This window comes from Haliotis rubra, unplaced genomic scaffold, assembly GCF_003918875.1.
Source record: "Haliotis rubra isolate DU_JTF1 unplaced genomic scaffold, ASM391887v1 Scf323, whole genome shotgun sequence".
Lineage (NCBI taxonomy): Eukaryota > Metazoa > Mollusca > Gastropoda > Lepetellida > Haliotidae > Haliotis > Haliotis rubra.
The window spans coordinates 512,553-533,434 of record NW_025766995.1 but is presented as its reverse complement, the minus strand read 5'-3'; the positions used below and the strand labels follow the sequence as shown (position 1 = coordinate 533,434).

Below are 20,882 nucleotides of genomic sequence, written 5' to 3'. Positions count from 1 at the left end.
ATTTTGTACATTTAACATGGCGGTAAGATAAATACATTGCATGCTTCTCCCTCGGGTAATACGGTCTGCTGTACGCCTCTTTGTTGCAGTATTTTCTCTCACCTACCGGCTCGGGTGACACTGCTACAAAGAGGCGGACATCAGACCGTATTACCCTCGAGAGAAACATACAACTCATTATGTCGTGTATCAGAGTACTCTGTTAAAACTGAAGGCATGGTGTTTTTAGTTATATTGATAACAACACTGATATAAAGAAATCCGTTTGTCGAAGATGAAATACATCGCTATGTGCAAGACTGTGCCGGTATCGATGTAGGGCTTTGAAGATGCTGGCTACTATCTCGTGTCCATTTATGTTCTATTTCTAGACGCCAGTGTAAATGAGATATCGTTCCTTTGGTTATATTAATAACAACCCTAATATAGGAATCTGTTGGTGGATGGGGACATGCATCCCTATGTACAACACCGTGTCCATATTCACGTAGACTGTTCAGGATACGATTTATAGGCTCTACGATAGTGTCATCCTCGATAATCTCCAGGGTATACGTTACGATCACTCTCCACTATACCCTGGATGCATCCACGGCTTTTTGCTGGCTCCGCATTCTCACAGTAGCCAATCAGCTAAGCCGCCGTTACATCCGAGCTAGCCAGTGTCAACAAAGATACAGTCGCGAAGGTTTGTTCGCAGTGCCACTCAGATTTTTTTAGGAAATAATACAGACAATTTGACAAATCTGAAACTTTCAAAAATATGTAAAAGAACTCCTTCTACCTCTTTCAGAGTACCTCTGCATCAATTGTGTTGTCAAGTTTAAAGGGTTAGATAATTTAAGAAGCGAAAGAGAGTTGTGATTGGTTCTCTCAACTTCCAAGCGTAGACACCTGATTGGATAAAAAGCCAGCCAAGGGAGTTAATAAAATCATCGGGCCAAACCGTGGATACATCCAGGGTATAGTGATCGTAACGTATACCCTGGAGATTATCGAGGATGCGATAGTGTGTCTTGTGTTAAAACTGAACATTCTGTCTTTGCTTATATTAATAGCAAACCGTATACAAGGAACTCCTGATATAAAGAATTCCGATGGTTGGGGGTGAAAGGCATCCTACACAAAACACTGTGTCCATATTCGTGAAGGGTGTTCAAGTTGCTAGGCTACGATATTATGTCGTGTATCAGTGTTCTTGTGTTAAAACTGAAACATCGTGTCTTTGGTTATATCTATAGCAACCTATGATACAAGGAACTCCGATGGTTGAAGGTGAAACGTATCGCTATGTACATACTAGTGTTGGGAATTGGTTAAAATCTCATAATTGATGATTTGTTCATTACTATCGATCAATCATCGAAAATAATTGGTTAGCATCATTTATGAAATTTGTTAATGCACATAAAAATAAGGTACAAAACAAGTAGTTCTTTTGGGTTGTTTTGGCAAAATTTCACATCTTTAAAGGATGACTAGTATGTTAGTAACATAAATTTCTTGGAATCTTTAACATAAATTCAATCGTGACTTGAAACGAGCTTGTAGTGCTTACAAAATGTAACAGACAAAACCAACATAGTGAAAAATATTGTTAATGAAAACAAGTGTTCAAGAATTGTTTGTGTTCGATTTTGAGAAATTGTGATCGATTGCTTGGTCGTTTGGTCACTACGACCAATCTTCGATTATTTCAATTAATCGGACCACCACTAGTACATATACCACTGCGTCGATATTCGTGTAGGGTGTTGAAGATGCTGGGCTCTTGTGTCCATTAATGTTCTATGCCTAGATGTCAGTGCCTAATGTTACAACTAAGACATCGTGTTTGGTTATATCAATAATAACCATGATATAAGGAACTCCGTTGGAAGAAAGTAAAAGGCCCCCCAATCTACATAGTCGTGGCGTCATTGGTGTGTTGTGCCAAAGCGGTCTGTGCTCCACGATCTGTGTCCGTTTCAGGGCTACGTCTAGCTGTTTATATCGTACCTTGGGTCAAACTGAGACACCGTGTCTTTCATTATAAAGCTAACTATAAACGTGAGTGAGTGAGTATGGTTTTACGCCGCTTTTAGCAATATTCCAGCAACATCACGGCGGGTATAAATTAAGAAGAGTATTAATGCACCGAGGTCCATTCCCAAAGTGATTGCTTGTGGGGTAACATAAATATCACACTTGTCAAAGTGCATTGAATTTTCATTCTCTGCGAATGTAACAGTCACGTGATCATCTTAATCTACCGGGTACCCATTCACTGCTTGGTGAACAGAGGTAAATCAAGTCACTTGCCAAGAAGACACCAATTCAGCAGTAATGACAACCTGCCAGATTCATGCACAGCATATAATTCAAGTTTGCAGACAAAGAATTTGAGGTTGGAATGACTTTATAAAATTAGCTGAGACTGAAAATTTTGAGAGTGTTCCCTTATCGCCATGTCATAGCTGTCGCCAGTGGGTGACATTTCCAGATTTGGCGTCAGTGACCAAACAATATGTCCTACGCTGCACGCAGTGATGGCTCACTGGATTGTCTGGCCCTGATACACACGTATATGTATATTGCAGATGGCATATAGCCTTGTTGCAAATATATACAGAAATATAGATTAAAAATAGAATGTAATATAGAATATCGGTGTTCAACATCAACGAAAGAATATTGGCCTGACAATTCTTGTCTTTGACACCCACTTCAGCGTATCTGACATGGTGTTTCAGTGATATTGACAACTTACGTGGCGAAATGTACTAAATATTTGCATACATTGCTCTAGTGGTTAATGTGTCATGGCTGGTGGCTACTGCAATACAGTTTTTCAATTACGTTTGTTCTGTAATTTGTTTTAAGTGGCATATATAACGGCACGGTGTTTGGATGTCGGTACAATACCCGTTACGAGGTATCGCTAAAAGAATGCAGTGCTGTCGAACAGAACTAGGCTACTATTGACATGCTATTGACGCGATATCGACAACACATTACAAGGACGAACGGCGCAGTAATGTGGAATGTATCGCAATGTACAACATTCTGTGTCACCATGAGAGATGAGGTCGTCTTACATGGCATGGGTGGTCGATAACAAAGGTACTGACATTCTTGTGAACGTGTCGATAACCTGTGACAGTGGCTTGTTATATCGTTTAACGCCGGAATTAGCAACATACCAGCAATATGACGGTGGTCTGAACCCGTGAAGATCCCACCCGTGAAGATCCCACCCGTGGAGTTCTGGGCTAGAACTAGTCTTCAGTAACCCATGCTTGTTGTATGAGGCGACTGACTAAGAGGTTCGGGTGGTCAGGCTTGCTGACGTGGTAGGCACATGTCATTGTATCCCAATTGTGTAAATCGATGCTCATGCTGTTGGTCACAGGATTATATGGTCCAGATTCGATTATGTGCAGACATATAACTGCCATATAACTGGATTTTTGCTGAGTGGCGTTAAAACAAACAAACAAACAAACAAATAATACTTGTATTGGAGTGTGTGTTGTGTAAAGTTTGTTTCCTTTGATTCGTTGCTGTCTTAGGTTGCAGTTAACAACACCCCAGCTACAATAGAATGCATTCCAGCAACGCGTACCGGAAGTAAGACACAACAATGTGGATTGGGTGGTCAGAGTAGATGACCTGACCACGTGATCGCACCCCGATGGAATGAGTCTTTGCTCATAATATCAATCACTGAAGTGTGCAGAATCGAACAGGATCGGTGGGGTAGCCTGGTGATTAAAGCGTTCGCTTGTCACGCCGAAGACCCGGGTTCGATTCTCCACATGGGTACAATGTGTGAAGTCCATTTCTGGTGTCTCCCGCCGTGATATTGATGGAATATTGCTAAAAGCGGCGTGAAACTCTCACACACATAATTGCATATTTCAATCCCGCCTTTATATAACAAGAAAAATGTTAAGTTGAAAAAATGCCGCGATAAACAGCAAAGAAACAAACAAATAAACAATGTCAAAGTATAACAAAAGGGTCTCATGCCCTTAACGTCGTAAGAACTGTCACCTTCGCAAAAAGACATCAATAAACATGTACCGACTTCTCCTTCTCAAAACATCAATGATATATTGATTATAATAAATCAATGTCAATTTGTGCTCGATACATTCAACACAGCTCTTGACATTTTCATGTCACAAAAAAATTCGATTTTTAGACAGGGGTTCACGCATGCTTTTAACCCTTCAACAAAGTAAACTATATTTGATATCACGGATAACATTAGAGCACATGCTTTAGAATGTCAGATGCATTTTAGCAGGCATTAACAATGGCGTTTGTTTAGCGAAATATGATCTGATATTGACACGGGAAATACAAGCATTAGCACGATGCTTAGACAGTGTTTCGCTGAGTGACAGGTGTACATTATTAATATCCAGATTATCAATAGTTCTTCAATAATATATCACACTTAATGCGTGAGGTTTTCAGGGAGGATTTGTGAGACAACGTATTGATAAAACCGTATTTACCAGCTAAAGTAGAATAGAACACCAATGTCAAAGGACTGTTTGTTTTGATGTAAACATATTTGTCCTTTGCAAACGTTCTATGTGAAATCGGTAATAATGTTGATATATGTTAAGGGGTGAGTCGTAAGACGCGTCAATATTTCATGGCAGAATGGTATGATATTGACAATGGTCTGTGATCGGAAGCGGATTTTCTGTGTGACGAGCGCATGAGTTTAGGACACGTTCCACCCCTTCCTTAAAACCAGGCGCGGTGGGGTAGCCTGCAGCTGGTGGTTAAAGCGCCCGCTGTTCACGCCGAAGTCCCGGGTTCGAATCCCCACATGGGCACAATGCGTGAAGCCCATTTCTGGTGTCCCCCGCCGTGATATTGCTGGAATATTGCTAAAAGCGGCGTAAAAACATACTCACTCACTCACTCAATAAAACCAAGTGAGTGAGTATAGTTTATGCCGCTTATAGCAATATTCCAAACGGGGATACCTGAAATGAGCTTCACTCATTGTTCCCATGTGGGGATCGAACCCGGGTCTGCGGCGTGACGAGCGGACGCTTTAACCATCAGACTATCCCCGCGCCAACAGTTTAAACATAAAGGATTAGAAACTTGATCGAGAAATAGAGAGTTCGAGACATGGGTTGATAAGTGTGTGTTTGCTGTTTAACGCGATGCTTGGCAATATTATGATGGCTATATGGCAGCGGTCTATAAACAAGTCTGAATAACAACATGAGCATTGATCTGCGCAATTGGGAACCGATGACATGTGTCAACCAAGTCAGCAAGCCTGACCACCCGATCCCGTTAGTCACCTCTTACGGCAGGCATGGGTTGCTGAAGATCAGTTCTAACAGGGATCTTCATGTTTCTGGAATGGTTAAGACAACAAAGATATCGTTGTGCGAAAATCTTTAAAACGTCGACCAATTGACTGACCAATAACGCTCAGATGGACAAGACGGACGTGGATAGCAATGTGACTAGGTAGCCCACACGATTTCTATAAGGTCAAGGTCAAACTCGCGGTCGCTGCAACCGCCTGTTACAAAAACATGGTTTAATTTGCAAAGGCTGATCGCGGGAATAAATCTTCTTTTTTCCGCCAAACCAGCCATCGTGCTCTTGAAGCATAAAATTAACGAATCCATATAAATTACAGTGTCTCATTCACCCATCATGCTTCATTTCCCAATAATTATCACAGTAGTAAGGGGCTTCGGAGTCAGTGCTCCCCCTCCCAACCCCATTTCACATAAACACTCCATCTCTGTTCTCCGGAATGATTTAGACAGTCACGCTCTCCTTCTCCTAAATACGCTCCTCTACCACTCCCTCTGTTGTTTCGGGATAATCGTTAAAAACAAATGTTTTAGCATTTGTTTCATCTTGAAAAATATCGGCTTCTATTCTAACTTAGATTTTTTTTGACTAAGCATCGTTCCAGTTGGAGGGAGCGGATTCAAACAAAAATGGTTTTGGATGTAAAACTGTTGTTCAGCACATAGCCACACATCGTGGGGGGTGGGGGTGGGGGGTGAGGTAGCATTGTGGTTAAAGCGTTCGCTCGGCACACCGAAGGCCCAGGTTCGATTCACCACATGGGAACAGCGTGTGAAGCCCGTTTCTGATGTCCCCCGCCGTGATATCGTGATATTGCTGGAATATAGCTAAAACGGTGTAAAACCAGACTCCTCACGTCATCGGGTATCATCTGGGGATATTGAGTCAACGAAAGTGAGCCTGGTCGTCAGCGGTAGCCTAGCTGTGGATGCTGGTAGTTATATTTAGTAGTAGTGTTTGAAGAAGATGAATAATATTATTGCGCTAAAATATGTTTCAAAACTGCTTTTAAATATATTTTTGATGAATTTACATTCTCGATGATGGATGGCTGTAACTCACTTTAAGGACATGTTTCATCGCCCCGACTGTCAGATTCTCACCCAACAGCAGGAACCACGCCCATCTCCATCATGTAACATCACACCACACCACACCACACCACACCATAGCGAACCACACACCCCACCAGTCCACATAACACTGCACAGCACCACTCGACATCACTCCGCACCGCACCGCACCGCACCGCACCGCACCGCACCGCACCGCACCGCACCGCACCGCACCGCACCGCAGGGCACAACTCCACTCCGCACCACAGCACCATACCGAACCACACCCCCTACCAGGCCACATCACTCCGCACCGCAGTGCCTAACTCCACTCCGCACCACAGCACCATACCGAACCACACCCCCTACCAGGCCACATCACTCCGCACCGCAGTGCCTAACTCCGCTCCGCACCACAGCACCATACCGAACCACACCCCCTACCAGGCCACATCACTCCGCACCGCACCGCAGGGCACAACTCCACTCCGCACCACAGCACCATACCGAACCACACCCCCTACCAGGCCACATCACTCCGCACCGCACCGCAGTGCACAACTCCACTCCGCACCACAACACCATACCGAACCACACCCCTACCAACCAGTCCACATCACTCCGCACCGCACCGCACCGCATCGCACTACATTATCAACTGCTTTCGAATGTGACTGTGCTTGAGGGGATAGAGTATGCGTATGAACGCTAAGACAAAGCTTATGCGACGTTAACCACATCACATCCACCACACGCCCAACAAGACTCAACATTTCACAACAATACATTTCTTCAAGCAAGATCTCACAACACTCACCACCACCCATCCCCCTGCCCATGACACAACCCCCCCTTCACCCACCCCATCCCTTCCCCATCCTTTCAATCCGGACTCCTCCAGCACCGCCCTCCACACCAACAATCGAACGTGAAGCAGGACATATATTGATAAAACAGTATGCAGCTATTTCGGGGCCCCGAGAACGCGAGCGTCATATTTGGAAAGCTGTAAAGAGAGGTACTGGAGACAGGGACAAATACACGTCGTTTATCATAGGCTCTTGGGTTTCCCACAATCCCCACACGTCTGAGTGGCGGTGGAAAGCCAACTCGGGTAATACCGGCTTGTCGCTCTCTTCTGTATCCATTCGACACATATAATCCCTCTCGGGAAAAACACTAAAAGAGTGTGCTATTATTTTTCCGACGACACGGAAGCCCTTTGGCTATTCCCAACCTACATGGTGTGAACGTTCTCTCGACAACATCAAAATGTAGGAATCGAATTCAAATCGGCTGTAAATCCGTACTGGCTTATTCCTAACGTTTTTCTGACATGATTTGTGCAGTACAGATCAATCAGTGAGCATGGCATCTTTTAAAAATTATTCAACAAAAAAACCTAACTTTTTTGTGTTGTAATGTCGTTTTATATGTTTTTTAAATAACAACTCATAATGTATTAGATTATCCCATGACTCTAGGCTACGAATTCGTGAAATTTGACCGGTCCCGATGGAATAATTTTCTTCCCTGGAAATAAAATTGTTCTGTAATTAGGTGAATGAGTCTTGTTTTCCGGCGCGTTTAGCAATAGTCCTGCACTATCACGGCGGGTGTCGCCAGGCATTTACACGCCTATCTGTCACACAGACCGGGAAACAAATCTACTCAATGCAGCTCAAGCAAGTCTAAAGTTTGGGGCACGTCTAGATTACCACAGTTTCAGGTTGAAAATGAAGAAAATCTCTGGGCTCCTTTTTAACGTATTTTATCAACATGATTTATAAACCGTTTTTCCTGCCAAATGTATTAATTTCAGAGACTAGCTGTTAGTTTAATTGCGCGCATGTGGGAATAAAACCCGGGTCTTCGGTGTGAACAACTTCGCATTAACCATTAGGCTACCCCACTGATTATAATCTATAGGAATATAGCATGAGGGCACTGGGGGTTCCTGGAAGGAAATTTGACGCAATACACTATACGTTTTCATCAAAGGGAGACAACCGAATGAAAAATGAATAATTCAATTTGGGCAAGTGAAATTGTCGGAGTGAGAAAAATGGAAGGACGCGGTCTTTCAGCAAAGTCTTGAACTGGTGATTTATGTGACCGTTTGTCCTACGGTGTCTACTTCGTGTCAGACTAGGTGCAGCCGTGGTCCCCCTTCACACTCTAGCCATCTCGCCGAGTGAAATCTTGTCAATATTTTCCCAATAGACATCACCGAGGGTGACGCATGGGTTAGACATTCCCTATACAGGAAATGAATCTCAATTCGTTTTAGCCATTCGCATGGCACTTCCGGTGGGTAACTCTGATGGACATCCTTATTTAAAACGAAATTGGAGAACGAACTATTTTGTTTTTACGTTCAACCATTAAGTCTGATATGGATGTGTTTTGTTTTGTTTCCTTTTTGTGTAGCGCCAATATTCCAGCTGTATGACGGTTCCGATACAAGTGTATGAGTTCATCTTTACAATGTAAACAAAGACAATGGATATTCATATTGCACTACCATACACATTGTGTTGTTTACTAATCGTTAAGAGAATGTTATTTGTCATGATGATATTAATGAATGAGTGAGTGAGTGTTTTAGTGAGTGAGTGAGTATGTTTATGTTCCAGCAACACGTTGGGGGGACACCAGAAATTGTACCAATGTGGGGAATCAAACCCGGATCTTCGGGGTGAGGAGCGAGCGCGTTAACCACTGGGCTACCCCACCGCCCCTGGTGATGATAGTGAGTGTATTCTGGCGATGGAACTGAGAGCATGCAAAATGTAGTGACATTCACAATAAATAGGTTTTATATTTTTCTGACTGACGATTCTGCTGAAAGGCGAACCAGTGTGTAACTAATCTCTCGATCGATTTAAAAAACCATTTCCAATACAAGAAAAAAAACATTTGGCTTAATTTCTTTACACAGACTTTCGACCTTTTGTTAGGTGAAAAAAACAATTTTGATCGATTTTTTTCTATTTAATTCGCACACCGATAATACTGATGTGAAAAGTCAGTGAATGGACTGATTTAACAGTAAACCTCATCGCTGTGATGTGGACCAGTCGCAGCATCTGAAGCTGTGTACAGTCAAGGAGTTCGGACAGATGAAGAGCAATGGCACCAAAGGGTGTTTTGGTCTGATATATATCTGATATAACGTGTTACCATGGTGATTTCTCTTTGACAAGCAACAGATATTCCTGATGGTTTACAGAATAGTAAACACGTTTACGCCGATATTAATTTCAACTTTACCCTTTTCAAGTGGTGTTTTATATACTGTCCCCTTTATATTTCCTTTCTATAGGGCTATCTTAGTGGGATCATGTTACTTCAAGGCTTACTTTTAGCTCAGGACAGTGGATCTTGTCTTCGGTGAATGAGTATGTTTTTTGTGCCGCCTTTAGAAATATCACGGCGGGAAACTAAACAAGTTTTTATCACATTTAATGAATGCGAGGATTTGAACCTGAGCGTTTCGGCCAACCCAACTAGAGCGGGTGAGTGAGTATGGTTTTACGCCGCTTTTAGCAATTCACAAGCAATATCACTGCGAGGAACCTCACAAATAGGCTTTACACATTGTGAGGACTCGAACCCGGGTCTTCGACATGCTGATCGACAGTTTTAATCACAAGGCTACCCTTTGAAACGTTGTCTAGTTATATGTTTCCTTGCCACTAACACATTATCAGCCTATGATACACAATGGCTCGAGGGCGATGGGGTAGCCTTGTGGTTAAAGCGTTGGCTCGTCACGCCGAAGACCCGGGTTCGAATCCCCACATGGGTACAATGTGTGAAGCCCATATCTGGTGTACCCCGCCGTGATGTTGCTGGAATATTGCTAAAAGCGGCGTAAAACCAAACTCAGTCAGTCAGTCATTGTACCAATGTGGGGAATCGAACCCGGGTCTTCGTTGTGAAAAATCTTTGATCCAAGGGCCCGCTGAGATTTTCTCTCAATGTCGTGAGTCTTCTGGAATGGTCTACACCGATGGCCAGGATTTAAATCCCGACAATGATGTAACAAACGAAGAGTCTGGTGGTATCAGGCATGAATTCCAGAAAATGGCTTAAAGCGGCATAAAAGGTCACTCACTCACTCACTCAACATACCAAGATATGCACTCAATACATCCTTCATTACAAGAGAGCACCACACTCACTCACTCACGGCGGTGAGGTAGTCTAGTGGTTAAAGCGTTCGTTCGTCAATTCGAAGACCCGGGTTCGATTCCCCACATAGGTACAATGTGTAAAGCCCCTTTCAGGAGTCCCCAGCCATATTGCTGGATTATTGCAAGAAACGGCGTAAAACCATATTCACTCCTCCCCACTCACTACCTCGCTAACGTTCCATGTGCTTCTCCGCAAACAAAGTAACAAAACAACTTACGTCACTGGTGCCAGATCCAAACAGCAACAGATCAAACGGAATGGCCGCAATGGCGTCGATGACGAACCACCCCTTCACGTAGTTTATAGCAATCTTCTGCGGGTCACTGACCACCTCCCCATTCACCACAAAGGTTGTCCGGAAGTTGATCAAAATGTCCGCAATAAACATAAAGTCCACGATGAGGTCCACAATGACCAGGGGGTCAGCTCGACTGGTCTCCGCAAGGGTGTCCCTAGTGGCGGGATCTTGGTTGAGCTTCATCTTGATTTCTTCCTCGTTGAGGAGGAAGGCGGCGGAATAGGGGGTGAACACGGCGGTGTAAAGGACGAGGAGGAGGATGATCCAGTCCCACACCGCCTTGAAGGGGGAGTAATGGAGGATAATCATCTGGGAGGAGGCTTGCTGGATCTTGGAAGGGGGGACCGGGTCGTAGTAACTCTGGTCGTCCGAATCTGTCTTGTCGCTTTTCGTACCCTGGAAAAAGAAATGAGTATATAGTACTAGTTCCACGCAATTATTTTTTTTTTTACAAAGTGGTGACTGGTGGGCATTTTCTCCTGAATTGTTTCATTGTCGTGTACAATGTGATACAGCTGGGGAAGTAGCGGTTACTTTATTTAATTTGTGATGCGCCTTTTCACTTTTGGAACCCCGGAAGAAGGGCAATAAATTGTACTTCAGTTAATGTAGGAGGGGGACGTTTTTATGTAGATTGTGTCAGTGGCGGTAAATGTTTAGTCATTCATTTGTTTGTTGGTTAACGCTGTACCAGACAACCCAGTGATTAAAATCATGAGTATCGATCAACGGAACTGGAACACGATGACAGGTGTCAACCAAGTCAACAAGTCTGACCACACGATCCCGTTAGTCACCTCTTACGACAAGCATGAGTTGCTGAAGATCAATATTCTAACCCGGATCTTCACGAGTAAAAGATTGTGTGAAAGGCAGGAACTTTATTATGGAAATTGCGTGAGACGGATGAACTTATTTCCTGGAAATTGCAACAGTGATGCAACGAATGTGAATGTGTGAAACCCAACTCACTCACTCACTCACTCACTCACTCTCTCTTATTAATAAGGACATAGTGGTGGAGATAACATATGACCTTCATCCAACCTTATAATCAGCATTTATTAAGCTACGAATGATCTCCAGTGACATCTTTATCACACCTCTTCCTGGAAATAATTTAAAACGCTTAATAAATCAGGAACAGCACAAGACGGTTTGGAATATTAGAAATCCAAAGGCCAAATTTCTTACAAACAATTCCTCACATCACAGCGATCGTCCACATGGACCAGTGAAGAATCAAAATTATTATTACAGGAATCCCACAAACTCAATTTATGCCTCTTTCATGTTTCGTCCAACATGATTTATTTCCGGATCATATGAACCACTACGAACCGGTATGGTCGCGTTGAGAGGCATAAATTTTGTAACTATTCAAGCCGAACTGCGAGTCCCGACCTTGAAGTCCTCGGAGGAAAAGCGTAAAGAAATATAACCGTGACATCATATATTATTGGTTTGGGTGTTACACATCCTAAATAATTTCTATGACACCGACGCAACGCATTTCTCGTTTCGTATGATCGCAGTAAATAAACGTAATAGAGTTTTATTGCAAAAGGCTTTTAGAGCAATTTTACCAGGGGAATTTTATTACATTTAGGCCCCATTCCGTCCTTTGTAAGAGAGGAGAGCGGTTATATTGATTGTATATGGTCAAGATTAACAGCTTGATGCCATCGAAGCAAGCATGATTTCTTATCAACGTCTTTTCTGGCTGTAGGTAGGGTTTTTCTTGTTGTGTAATGCTATTAGAACCCGTCTTCAAACATCACGGGAACTGAGTAAAACTCTACTTCACGAGAGTCCTAATTAAATCCAGCGTCCAATATGTTGGAAAGAAAGGTTTTCGGTACAAACGGACCTTTTATATATATCCTTACACGTGGAGCCTTGCATTGTTCTGGAGAGAAATACATGTTATAGCCATTGGAGAAATTGTCATCCATTGAACTAATGCCTTAACTCGCCTCAATGAATGTCACCGCAGATTTGATTGGTGCCAGTTTTATTGAGTTTATATTTTAAGAATGGGTTGTGTGACACCTTCTTTAAACCTTTACTTTGGATGCCGAAGACCCGGGTTCGATTCCCCACATGGGTACAATGTGTGAAGCCCATTTCTGGTGTTCCCCGCCGTGATATTGCTGGAATATTGCTAGAAGCGGCGTAAAACCGAACTCACTCACTCACTTTACTTTGGAAAGGGTGCCCTTCGTATTTAGCTAGCATGTAAAACTATGTCGGGAAAACAGAAATATAACTCAAAGTGAAAGGTTATGTATTCATAACAGGACTATATCTATCGCTTTTTAGTAATTTAGAACTCATTAAACATTTTCGTAAACTTAGTTAATTTGTATAAACAGTCGTGTTTGCTCCGACCACAAACCTCTGTATCAATACGCGGTATGTAATGTGTCGCTGCCATCTGTCGTGAACAATATGACACGTATATATGATCCACATATATCTCAATATCTCATATATAAGTCAGTAGATCAATATGTACCGTATCGATTATCATGTTTTGACCAGACAAATACACATGCATGGTCCAAACTCATCTGCATGACATATGGACCCGGTCAATATATTTGGATGGACCAGACCAATCTACAGGTATCGTCCAGAACAATCTACATATATGGTCCATAAAATTGGACATATATGGATCAGATTAACCCACATATATGGACCAGATCAATCCACATGTACGGACCAGATCAACCCACATGTACGGACCAGATCAATCCACATGTACGGACCAGATCAATCCACATGTACGGACCAGATCAATCTACATGTATGGACCAGAAACCAATCTACATGTATGGACCAGACCAATCTACATGTATAGACCAATCTACATCTACATGTATGGACCAGACCAATCTACATGTATGGACCAGAACCAATCTACATGTATGGACCAGACCAATCTACATGTATGGACCAGATCAATCTACATGTATGGGACCATGGACCAGATCAATCCAATCCACATGTATGGACCAGATCAATCTACATGTATGGACCAGATCCAATCTACATGTATGGACCAGATCAATCTACATGTATGGACCAGATCAATCTACATGTATGGACCAGATCAATCTACATGTACGGACCAGATCAATCTACATGTATGGACCAGATCAATCTACATGTATGGACCAGATCAATCTACAAGCATGGACCAGATCAATCTACATGTATGGACCAGATCAATCTACATGTATGGACCTGGTGGCGCTCTATGTATGGACCTGATCAATCTATGTGGATGGTCCAAACCAATCTACACTTATTGACCGTATCAATCCACATGTATTTTCCAGATTAATCTATGTGTGTAAGCTAGATTTGCAACGTATTTGAACCATGTTCACATACTGACCAGAGCAGATAAAATCTCCCTGTCATAAGAAATATGTACTTCAAACGTGGACTTGAATATAACATTGCAAACGTATGAAAATGTTATTAAGCTAAAACAGACACCGAACCACTGCAATCTGAAGACCCCGATAACAGTGTTATCGAAAACCCATATCTGGTTGCTGTCATCTGAATGTGTACTTTCATCCGCCTTCAGGCTATGTATTAGAGTTTGTTCTGCGGCGGTTGAGGGGTACTGAAAACACATGTACGAAATGTACATTATTCGTGGTAAGTTTGTACAACTCTTCCGGGTCGATAGCGCTGAATATAATTCCGATATATTCTAGATTCATCTGATATACTGCAGATTTAATTTCTTATAAATTATTGAATATGTAGACGCCGCTGCTATCTGCTTCAACGTGAACGTCCAATATCATCGTGGTCTCTGCCAACTACTTCAAACGTGAGCGCGTGTGCACATTAATACCTGTTTATCAGACTACATACATTTTAATGTCTTTCTCATTTCTACTTGTCACGATCGCATCGAATTACAAATGACACAAGGGATGTAACAACACGATTATTCAAAACATGTAGTTCTAGATGACTTAGTCATTTCCCCTAACACCCTAAGCCTTTTGAGAATAACAAAGCGAGAGAGTGAATGAGGTTTTACGCCGCATTTAGTGATCTTCCAGCATGACAAGGAATACCAAAAAGCTTCTACTCAATATACCCCTGTTGGGAATCGAACCAGGGTCTTCGAAATGACGAGCCGCTATCTACTCACACATGGTTGATCCTACTTTCCGAACATTATTACCTCCCTTAGGATGCATAGGATCCGCTGGTCGAAAATTCAAAACTTTATCGCAGCATAAGTCTGCCTTTGCAATATAAGTGATAATATTGTAATGGAAATTGAATTAATCTTTTTCTCTTACATAGGGGCGGTGGGGTAGCCTAGTAGTTCGCTCGTCACGCCGAAGACCCGGGGTTCGAATCCCTACATGGGTACAATGTGTGAAGCCGATTTTGGTGTCCCCCGCCATGGTATTGCTGGAATATTGCTAAAAACGGCGTTAAACCATACTCACTCACTCCTCTAATATCAAGGTGACACTCCCAGGTACCGCGGAAATAATGTTTAAGATGGCGTTAACCCAAATTCACTCACTTACCCCTGTTCCTCAGCACGCAATTTCCCCTAACCTTTCTAGTTTCATATTCTCACAACCACCAACTATTCATCCAACAACTCATCCCATCACAGATGTAACAGAACATATGTCTGCCTGTCTACTCTTCAAACACACACCCTCAACACAGAGACAAGTTCCCATCGGTCCCTCCATTTCAATAAGTTGGACCAAGATACCAAGTGGAACTCAAAGCTCATCGACTAGCTCATGCACCAGTCGTTTCAGTCCGTTTGAGTCAGAAACGGACCGATGAATGCAATCTAACTCGAAACTAATAAACATAACATATCAATAGAAACGCTGATTATCGTTTAATCAAAACATCATACCAACAGGTTTTGCAGGATATATGAAAATCTAAAAATCCAAAGTTGTTTAACAAACTATCATTAAAATATTGACACAGTTCACTGTTTTGTTACGAGGGAGGAGCGCAGAGAAAGGGACAGCCAGGTGTTCGAGAAGCACGTTCACAAGACAAAGTTATTTATTCATTAACCTGTGCTGTCCCGTCTCCATCCTCCTCGTAACAAATGGTGAACTGTGTCTGTACTCCTCCCTCGTAATGATAGTGAACTTGTTAAACAACTTTTTTAAACAACTTTTTAGGACGCAAATTCTGCAAAAACCTCACAGAGTTGGTATGATGTTTTGATTATGATCAGCGTTTCATTGAGTATTTTATGTTTATTAGTTTTCGAGTTAGATTGCAATTCATCGGTCCGCTTTTGAGCCAAAGGGACTATAGCTCATGGACTAGGTCGTGAACATTAGGCATGTGCTATCTTAGAATCTATTTAAATGATATGTAAAATCCGACTTACATCTTTGTCCTTGTCAGCAGCCACTTGCAGCTTTTCTGATTCCTCGGCGGTCTGTTTTCCGTGGGACTTGCCCCGAAACTCTCGCAGTACCTTCAGCATTATTATTTTGCTCTTTGCCTGCAAGATATAAATATTATCATCCTTTAATGGAAACATTTAAAAGGATAATCAAAACATCCTCTTTATCGCCGCCCAGTTCCCTGTTCCGCGAAGCGATCGCAGCGCAGCAATAGTGGTAAGTTTATGTCAGAATGTGAGAGTTAGGTCACCTTAAAGCTGCGATAGCTTTGATGAACAGGTCCCACTTTCGGAAGCGTGCCGCCGCACGTCCGCATGCGTCAATACCGCAGCGCTTTTGCGCAATTACCTTAGAACATTTGCGTAATTACCGCAGTACGTATGCACAATTACCGCAGTATTTATGCACAATTACCACAGCATGTTGGCATAATTACTGCACAACGTTTGGCAAATTAAGACCCTTGCGAAATTTAAATAGCTTTTATGTCGAGTTACGCACAGCACAGCTTCGTACGGAAAAACAAAAATAAGAGGCAAGAACTTGTGTTCGGTAGTGTAGATCCAGTTGCCCTAGAACATCACAGGGAAATGCTTGAGCGCTTTCGTTTGCGATGTTGAACAGAATATTTGAAACACAAGTTCATACAAAACTTCCTCTCCTTTGTTTCAGCAGAAATGAAATTACAGTAATGAAATTGAAGGATTGATTTGTTTCAAAGGACTGCATGAGGTTTAGTTGTGAGTAGCTTTATCAATAGCCACGAACAAAGAATGCAGACAAGAACAAATGGATTCCAGAAAGCATTCCTGGAAGTGCAGTTCCTTTAGTGTAGTTATGCGTTTCTACAGAGGTCTCGCCTTGGCAGAGGTTATCAAACAAATGAACACACACCGTGATTTGTTTCACAAAAACAGGAACACTCTTTTAATTTTAATACAGGTTACGACAGGTTTAATGCTTCCGAAAACATTGTTGAAATCTATAGCTGTCTTAACACGTTCCAAAAGTATCTGTAAAGTTGCAACTAGCGGGTCTCCATCAACTTTTTTAATTCCATTAATCCCAAATCTGCAAAAACCTTTCCCATAAAAACAATAAATCGAAGAACGTTTCTCATACCATTAGAATATTTTCCCCCTTGGCTGAGCTGTAACATTTGCTGATATTGACATGCGAATTACTTCGACATGAGATGTACATTTCAATACGTTAGCTTGTTAACTCTTCCTGTTGCGGTTTGACGTTCCGAAACGGACGTGAAATGGGCATCAATCGACCTTGCTGTGCCTTGCCTTTGAAATCAAGCCTTTTATATCGAAAGCCGGCCCGGTGAAATATGTGTTGATATCCCTTGATGACGTTGCAAATGAAGATGTCAATATCTTGATTGATAGAAAAGAGTTTATATTACATTTCGAGATTGGCATCTCATAACTGAAATTGACATGTGTTAATGTTATTGCCATGTTACATAAATGTAACAGTGTTCCCGAGAAAGTGCTAATACTGGATTTTAAGGTTTGGTCGTTTTGGATAATTATTCCACGGAAATAAAACGGTTTTATCACCCGTCAGTTTGCCAGGATAAAACGCCCTGCACGCGAGATAGTGTTAAATGACCTCTGACATTATCTCGTCGAAATAACCTTTCTTCAAGGTCATTAAACAGATATGTTTAAGAAACAACTTTAAGATCGTGGGCTGACGGTAAAGGTGCAGGATCTCAGGCCACTTGGAAGGAAATCTGTAGATATTTGTTTCTTGGTCAATGGTTTTATGCATGTTCGGACGAGGAACGTTTAGCTGAATTTAACTTTTATTAATTTAATTTACGTTCTGTTATGCTGTCAACTTTACGTTTAAAATCCTCCGTTATTTACATATACCGATCTCATGACATGAAACATTTACACGCGATTAGCCAATTGCCACAGAGCTTAACGAATGTCAGCTGCGTTCTAAGTGAACCTTGCTTGGCTCCATTTCACAATCGGGTCTTAGCACTATTGTGGTCGTAATTTCTCCACTTAATTGAGGCTTAAGATTATCATAGCGTTACGATCGCTTTGTGAAACCGGTGCCTGGCTCATCGTTTGGCTTCCGCCTCTCTGTGCGCCCAAACAGCTGTGTGGTAGTTCGAAATATTCGCAATTTCTTCAGAATTTCTATATTTAACTGATACCTCTACAGGGAGTGCCCTTTCATTTTAAACTATGTATATACAAAGAATTCGGAGTAGAGTAGAGAATGTCAGTGTCTTTTCTGTTCAGAAAACAAGAAGAAATAAGGAATTGTTGCGTTTAGCCTATGAAGCATAAACAAAGATGGCCGCATTATACAGATGGTCTGACATAAACGTGACGGGTTTTAATGATTTTATAAGCATAATCAGAGCAAAACTTTATTTTACAAAATATTCTTAAAGATTTTATTATGCTTTTGTCAGCAGTTTTTCCTTACAAACACAAAAGTTCATGACTTCAGTTAATTTCAATCTTCAGTTCTAATTTGAAAAGAACATAGTGCCTTCAAAACGTGTCTCAATATAACGCCATGGGCTAATCGGGATGCCAAAGGTCCGTGTCTCGATTCGAGTGTCTCATCCTAATGTCAATCCGGTGCCATTTTAGGAGATCTCGGCACGAGAACCGTGTCTGCGAGTATTTGTGCTCCAAAATGACGTTCTGGAAAGACAACAGTGCGACCGTGGAGAAATGCGATTTCCCTGCCGACTAATAACATTGGAGCAAGCGGGATTTCAACCTGAGGAGGGCCAAGTGTTTGTTTAATGTCCGAGTAATTTACTCTTCTGCTAAAACTCGGCAATAATGGTATTAAACACTTTTAATACGATTCTTAACCCGTCAGATAGTTTGTCTGTGCCTGCAAAACGAACTCTTGTGTTGACACGAAACTGTTCACATATCCGCCAAAGTCTTCACGAAAAGAGAAGTAATCTTCGCTAAGCTTTTGGCTTGTCAATAGAGTCTCGCGCGGGCCCACTGGTGGCGCCATACCACGCCGGGTATTTATTAGGATTGAACTCGAGATTTGCTGTTAGGGAAACATTATCAGGTCCGTGTAGAAGAAGCCTTTATTACTACTGAAGATGAAATGAGTCGCCCGGTAAATAGTCTCAAGTTGGCATTGATGTTAAACCGTGCTATAAGGAAACAGTTTCCGACACGAGCGCCCCCTAGGTTTGAGCTATGTATTAATAAGTGCAGCGATGTGTAGAGTCTCTTTTATATGGTTCCAGTCTATAATTCTATTTCTGTGTCCTTTCTATTTCTTTTCAACGAAGTCATGGCCCGATTGCAATTAAAGATCTAAGCATCTGTGGATAAAAAGGATAATTAATTTAATGAAATTACCTATTACTTCTCTAGTCGTAATTCAGATATTATGACTGACAATACACGCGACAAAATTAATTCCATATGTGAAGGAGGTCTCTACTGAAAGCAGATTCTTTTGATTCCGACTATATCTGGAATATATGTTTATTATTCAGCTCTGTTTGTTTTTGTTGAACGCCAGATAATCCAGGTAATCCAGATAATCCACAAACTGAGATGTGCATAGATACGCAGATGGGGCACGAGGACATGCATAATCAAAATAAGTGACCATTCGATCCCCTTAGTAGTCTCTGGTGACAAGCGTGGTCGCCCTCAGGCTATTGAAGGTCAACTATAAATCGGATTCTCACAGTCCGAATAATTGCGACGTGATGATAACATGTAACCGCGCAACGGGTAGAGTATCCGGCAAGATAACCCCCATCACAAACGCATGCAACCCCAGGTCAAGTATTCACATGAACGAACACGGTAACGTAAGGTATTGCATTGACGTGAGTTTTGTCACAGATGCGGACAATAAATAGTGGGAAGGGCATAACTATTGCCATCAGTATTGTTGTTATAATTTTGGGGAATAATATCATCTTTGTGTTAGTATATTACCACATTGAGTTAGAGATGAATCTGAAAACGTTCAACAACATTGTTATAGTGAGTGAGTGAGTGAGTTTAGTTTTACGCCGCTTTTAGCAATATTCCAGCAATATCACGGCGGGGGACACCAGAAATTGACTTCACACATTGTGCCCATGTGGGGAATCGAACCCGGGCCTCGGCGTGACAGGCAAACGTTTTAACCACTAGGTTATCCCACCGCACTACATTTTTATACATTTACAAGAAATTCAGCGTCTCAAAAATATAAATAAGTGCAATCAGCCTTGCTGTTATAATATCTGGGAACAATATCATTTTGTGTTAGTATATTACCAAACTGAATAAAAGATGAACCTGACAACGGTTTCAAAAAGTGGTGCCTTTAATACAAGACATTTATATAAATGTATAAGAAATTCAGCATCTCAAAAATATAAACAGTTAATTTGGCAACGGCCCCATTGCTTAATCAAATTCTATAATTCGTATTTGACACAGGAGTCATTTTGTTGACGTTGTAACAGGACGTAGTGCAACAGGCAAAGTAATTTCCTGAAGCTGAGTGTGACAGACACCG

The 20,882-nt window shown here is 41.9% G+C and overlaps 1 protein-coding gene across 3 annotated transcripts in view; it reads right to left on the bottom strand.

Moving 5' to 3' along the window:
* The window catches only part of LOC124283857 (potassium voltage-gated channel subfamily H member 7-like), a 277,214-nt gene that overhangs the window by 44,273 nt on the left and 212,059 nt on the right, over window positions 1–20,882 (bottom strand). For all 3 annotated transcript variants that reach the window (XM_046719882.1, XM_046719881.1, XM_046719883.1), the window contains 2 exons: window positions 16,322–16,438; window positions 10,819–11,295 (listed from right to left, as the gene is read on the bottom strand). In XM_046719882.1, coding sequence (XP_046575838.1) covers window positions 10,819–11,295; window positions 16,322–16,438 — 594 coding nt within the window. The remainder of the gene's footprint in view (window positions 1–10,818; window positions 11,296–16,321; window positions 16,439–20,882) is intronic.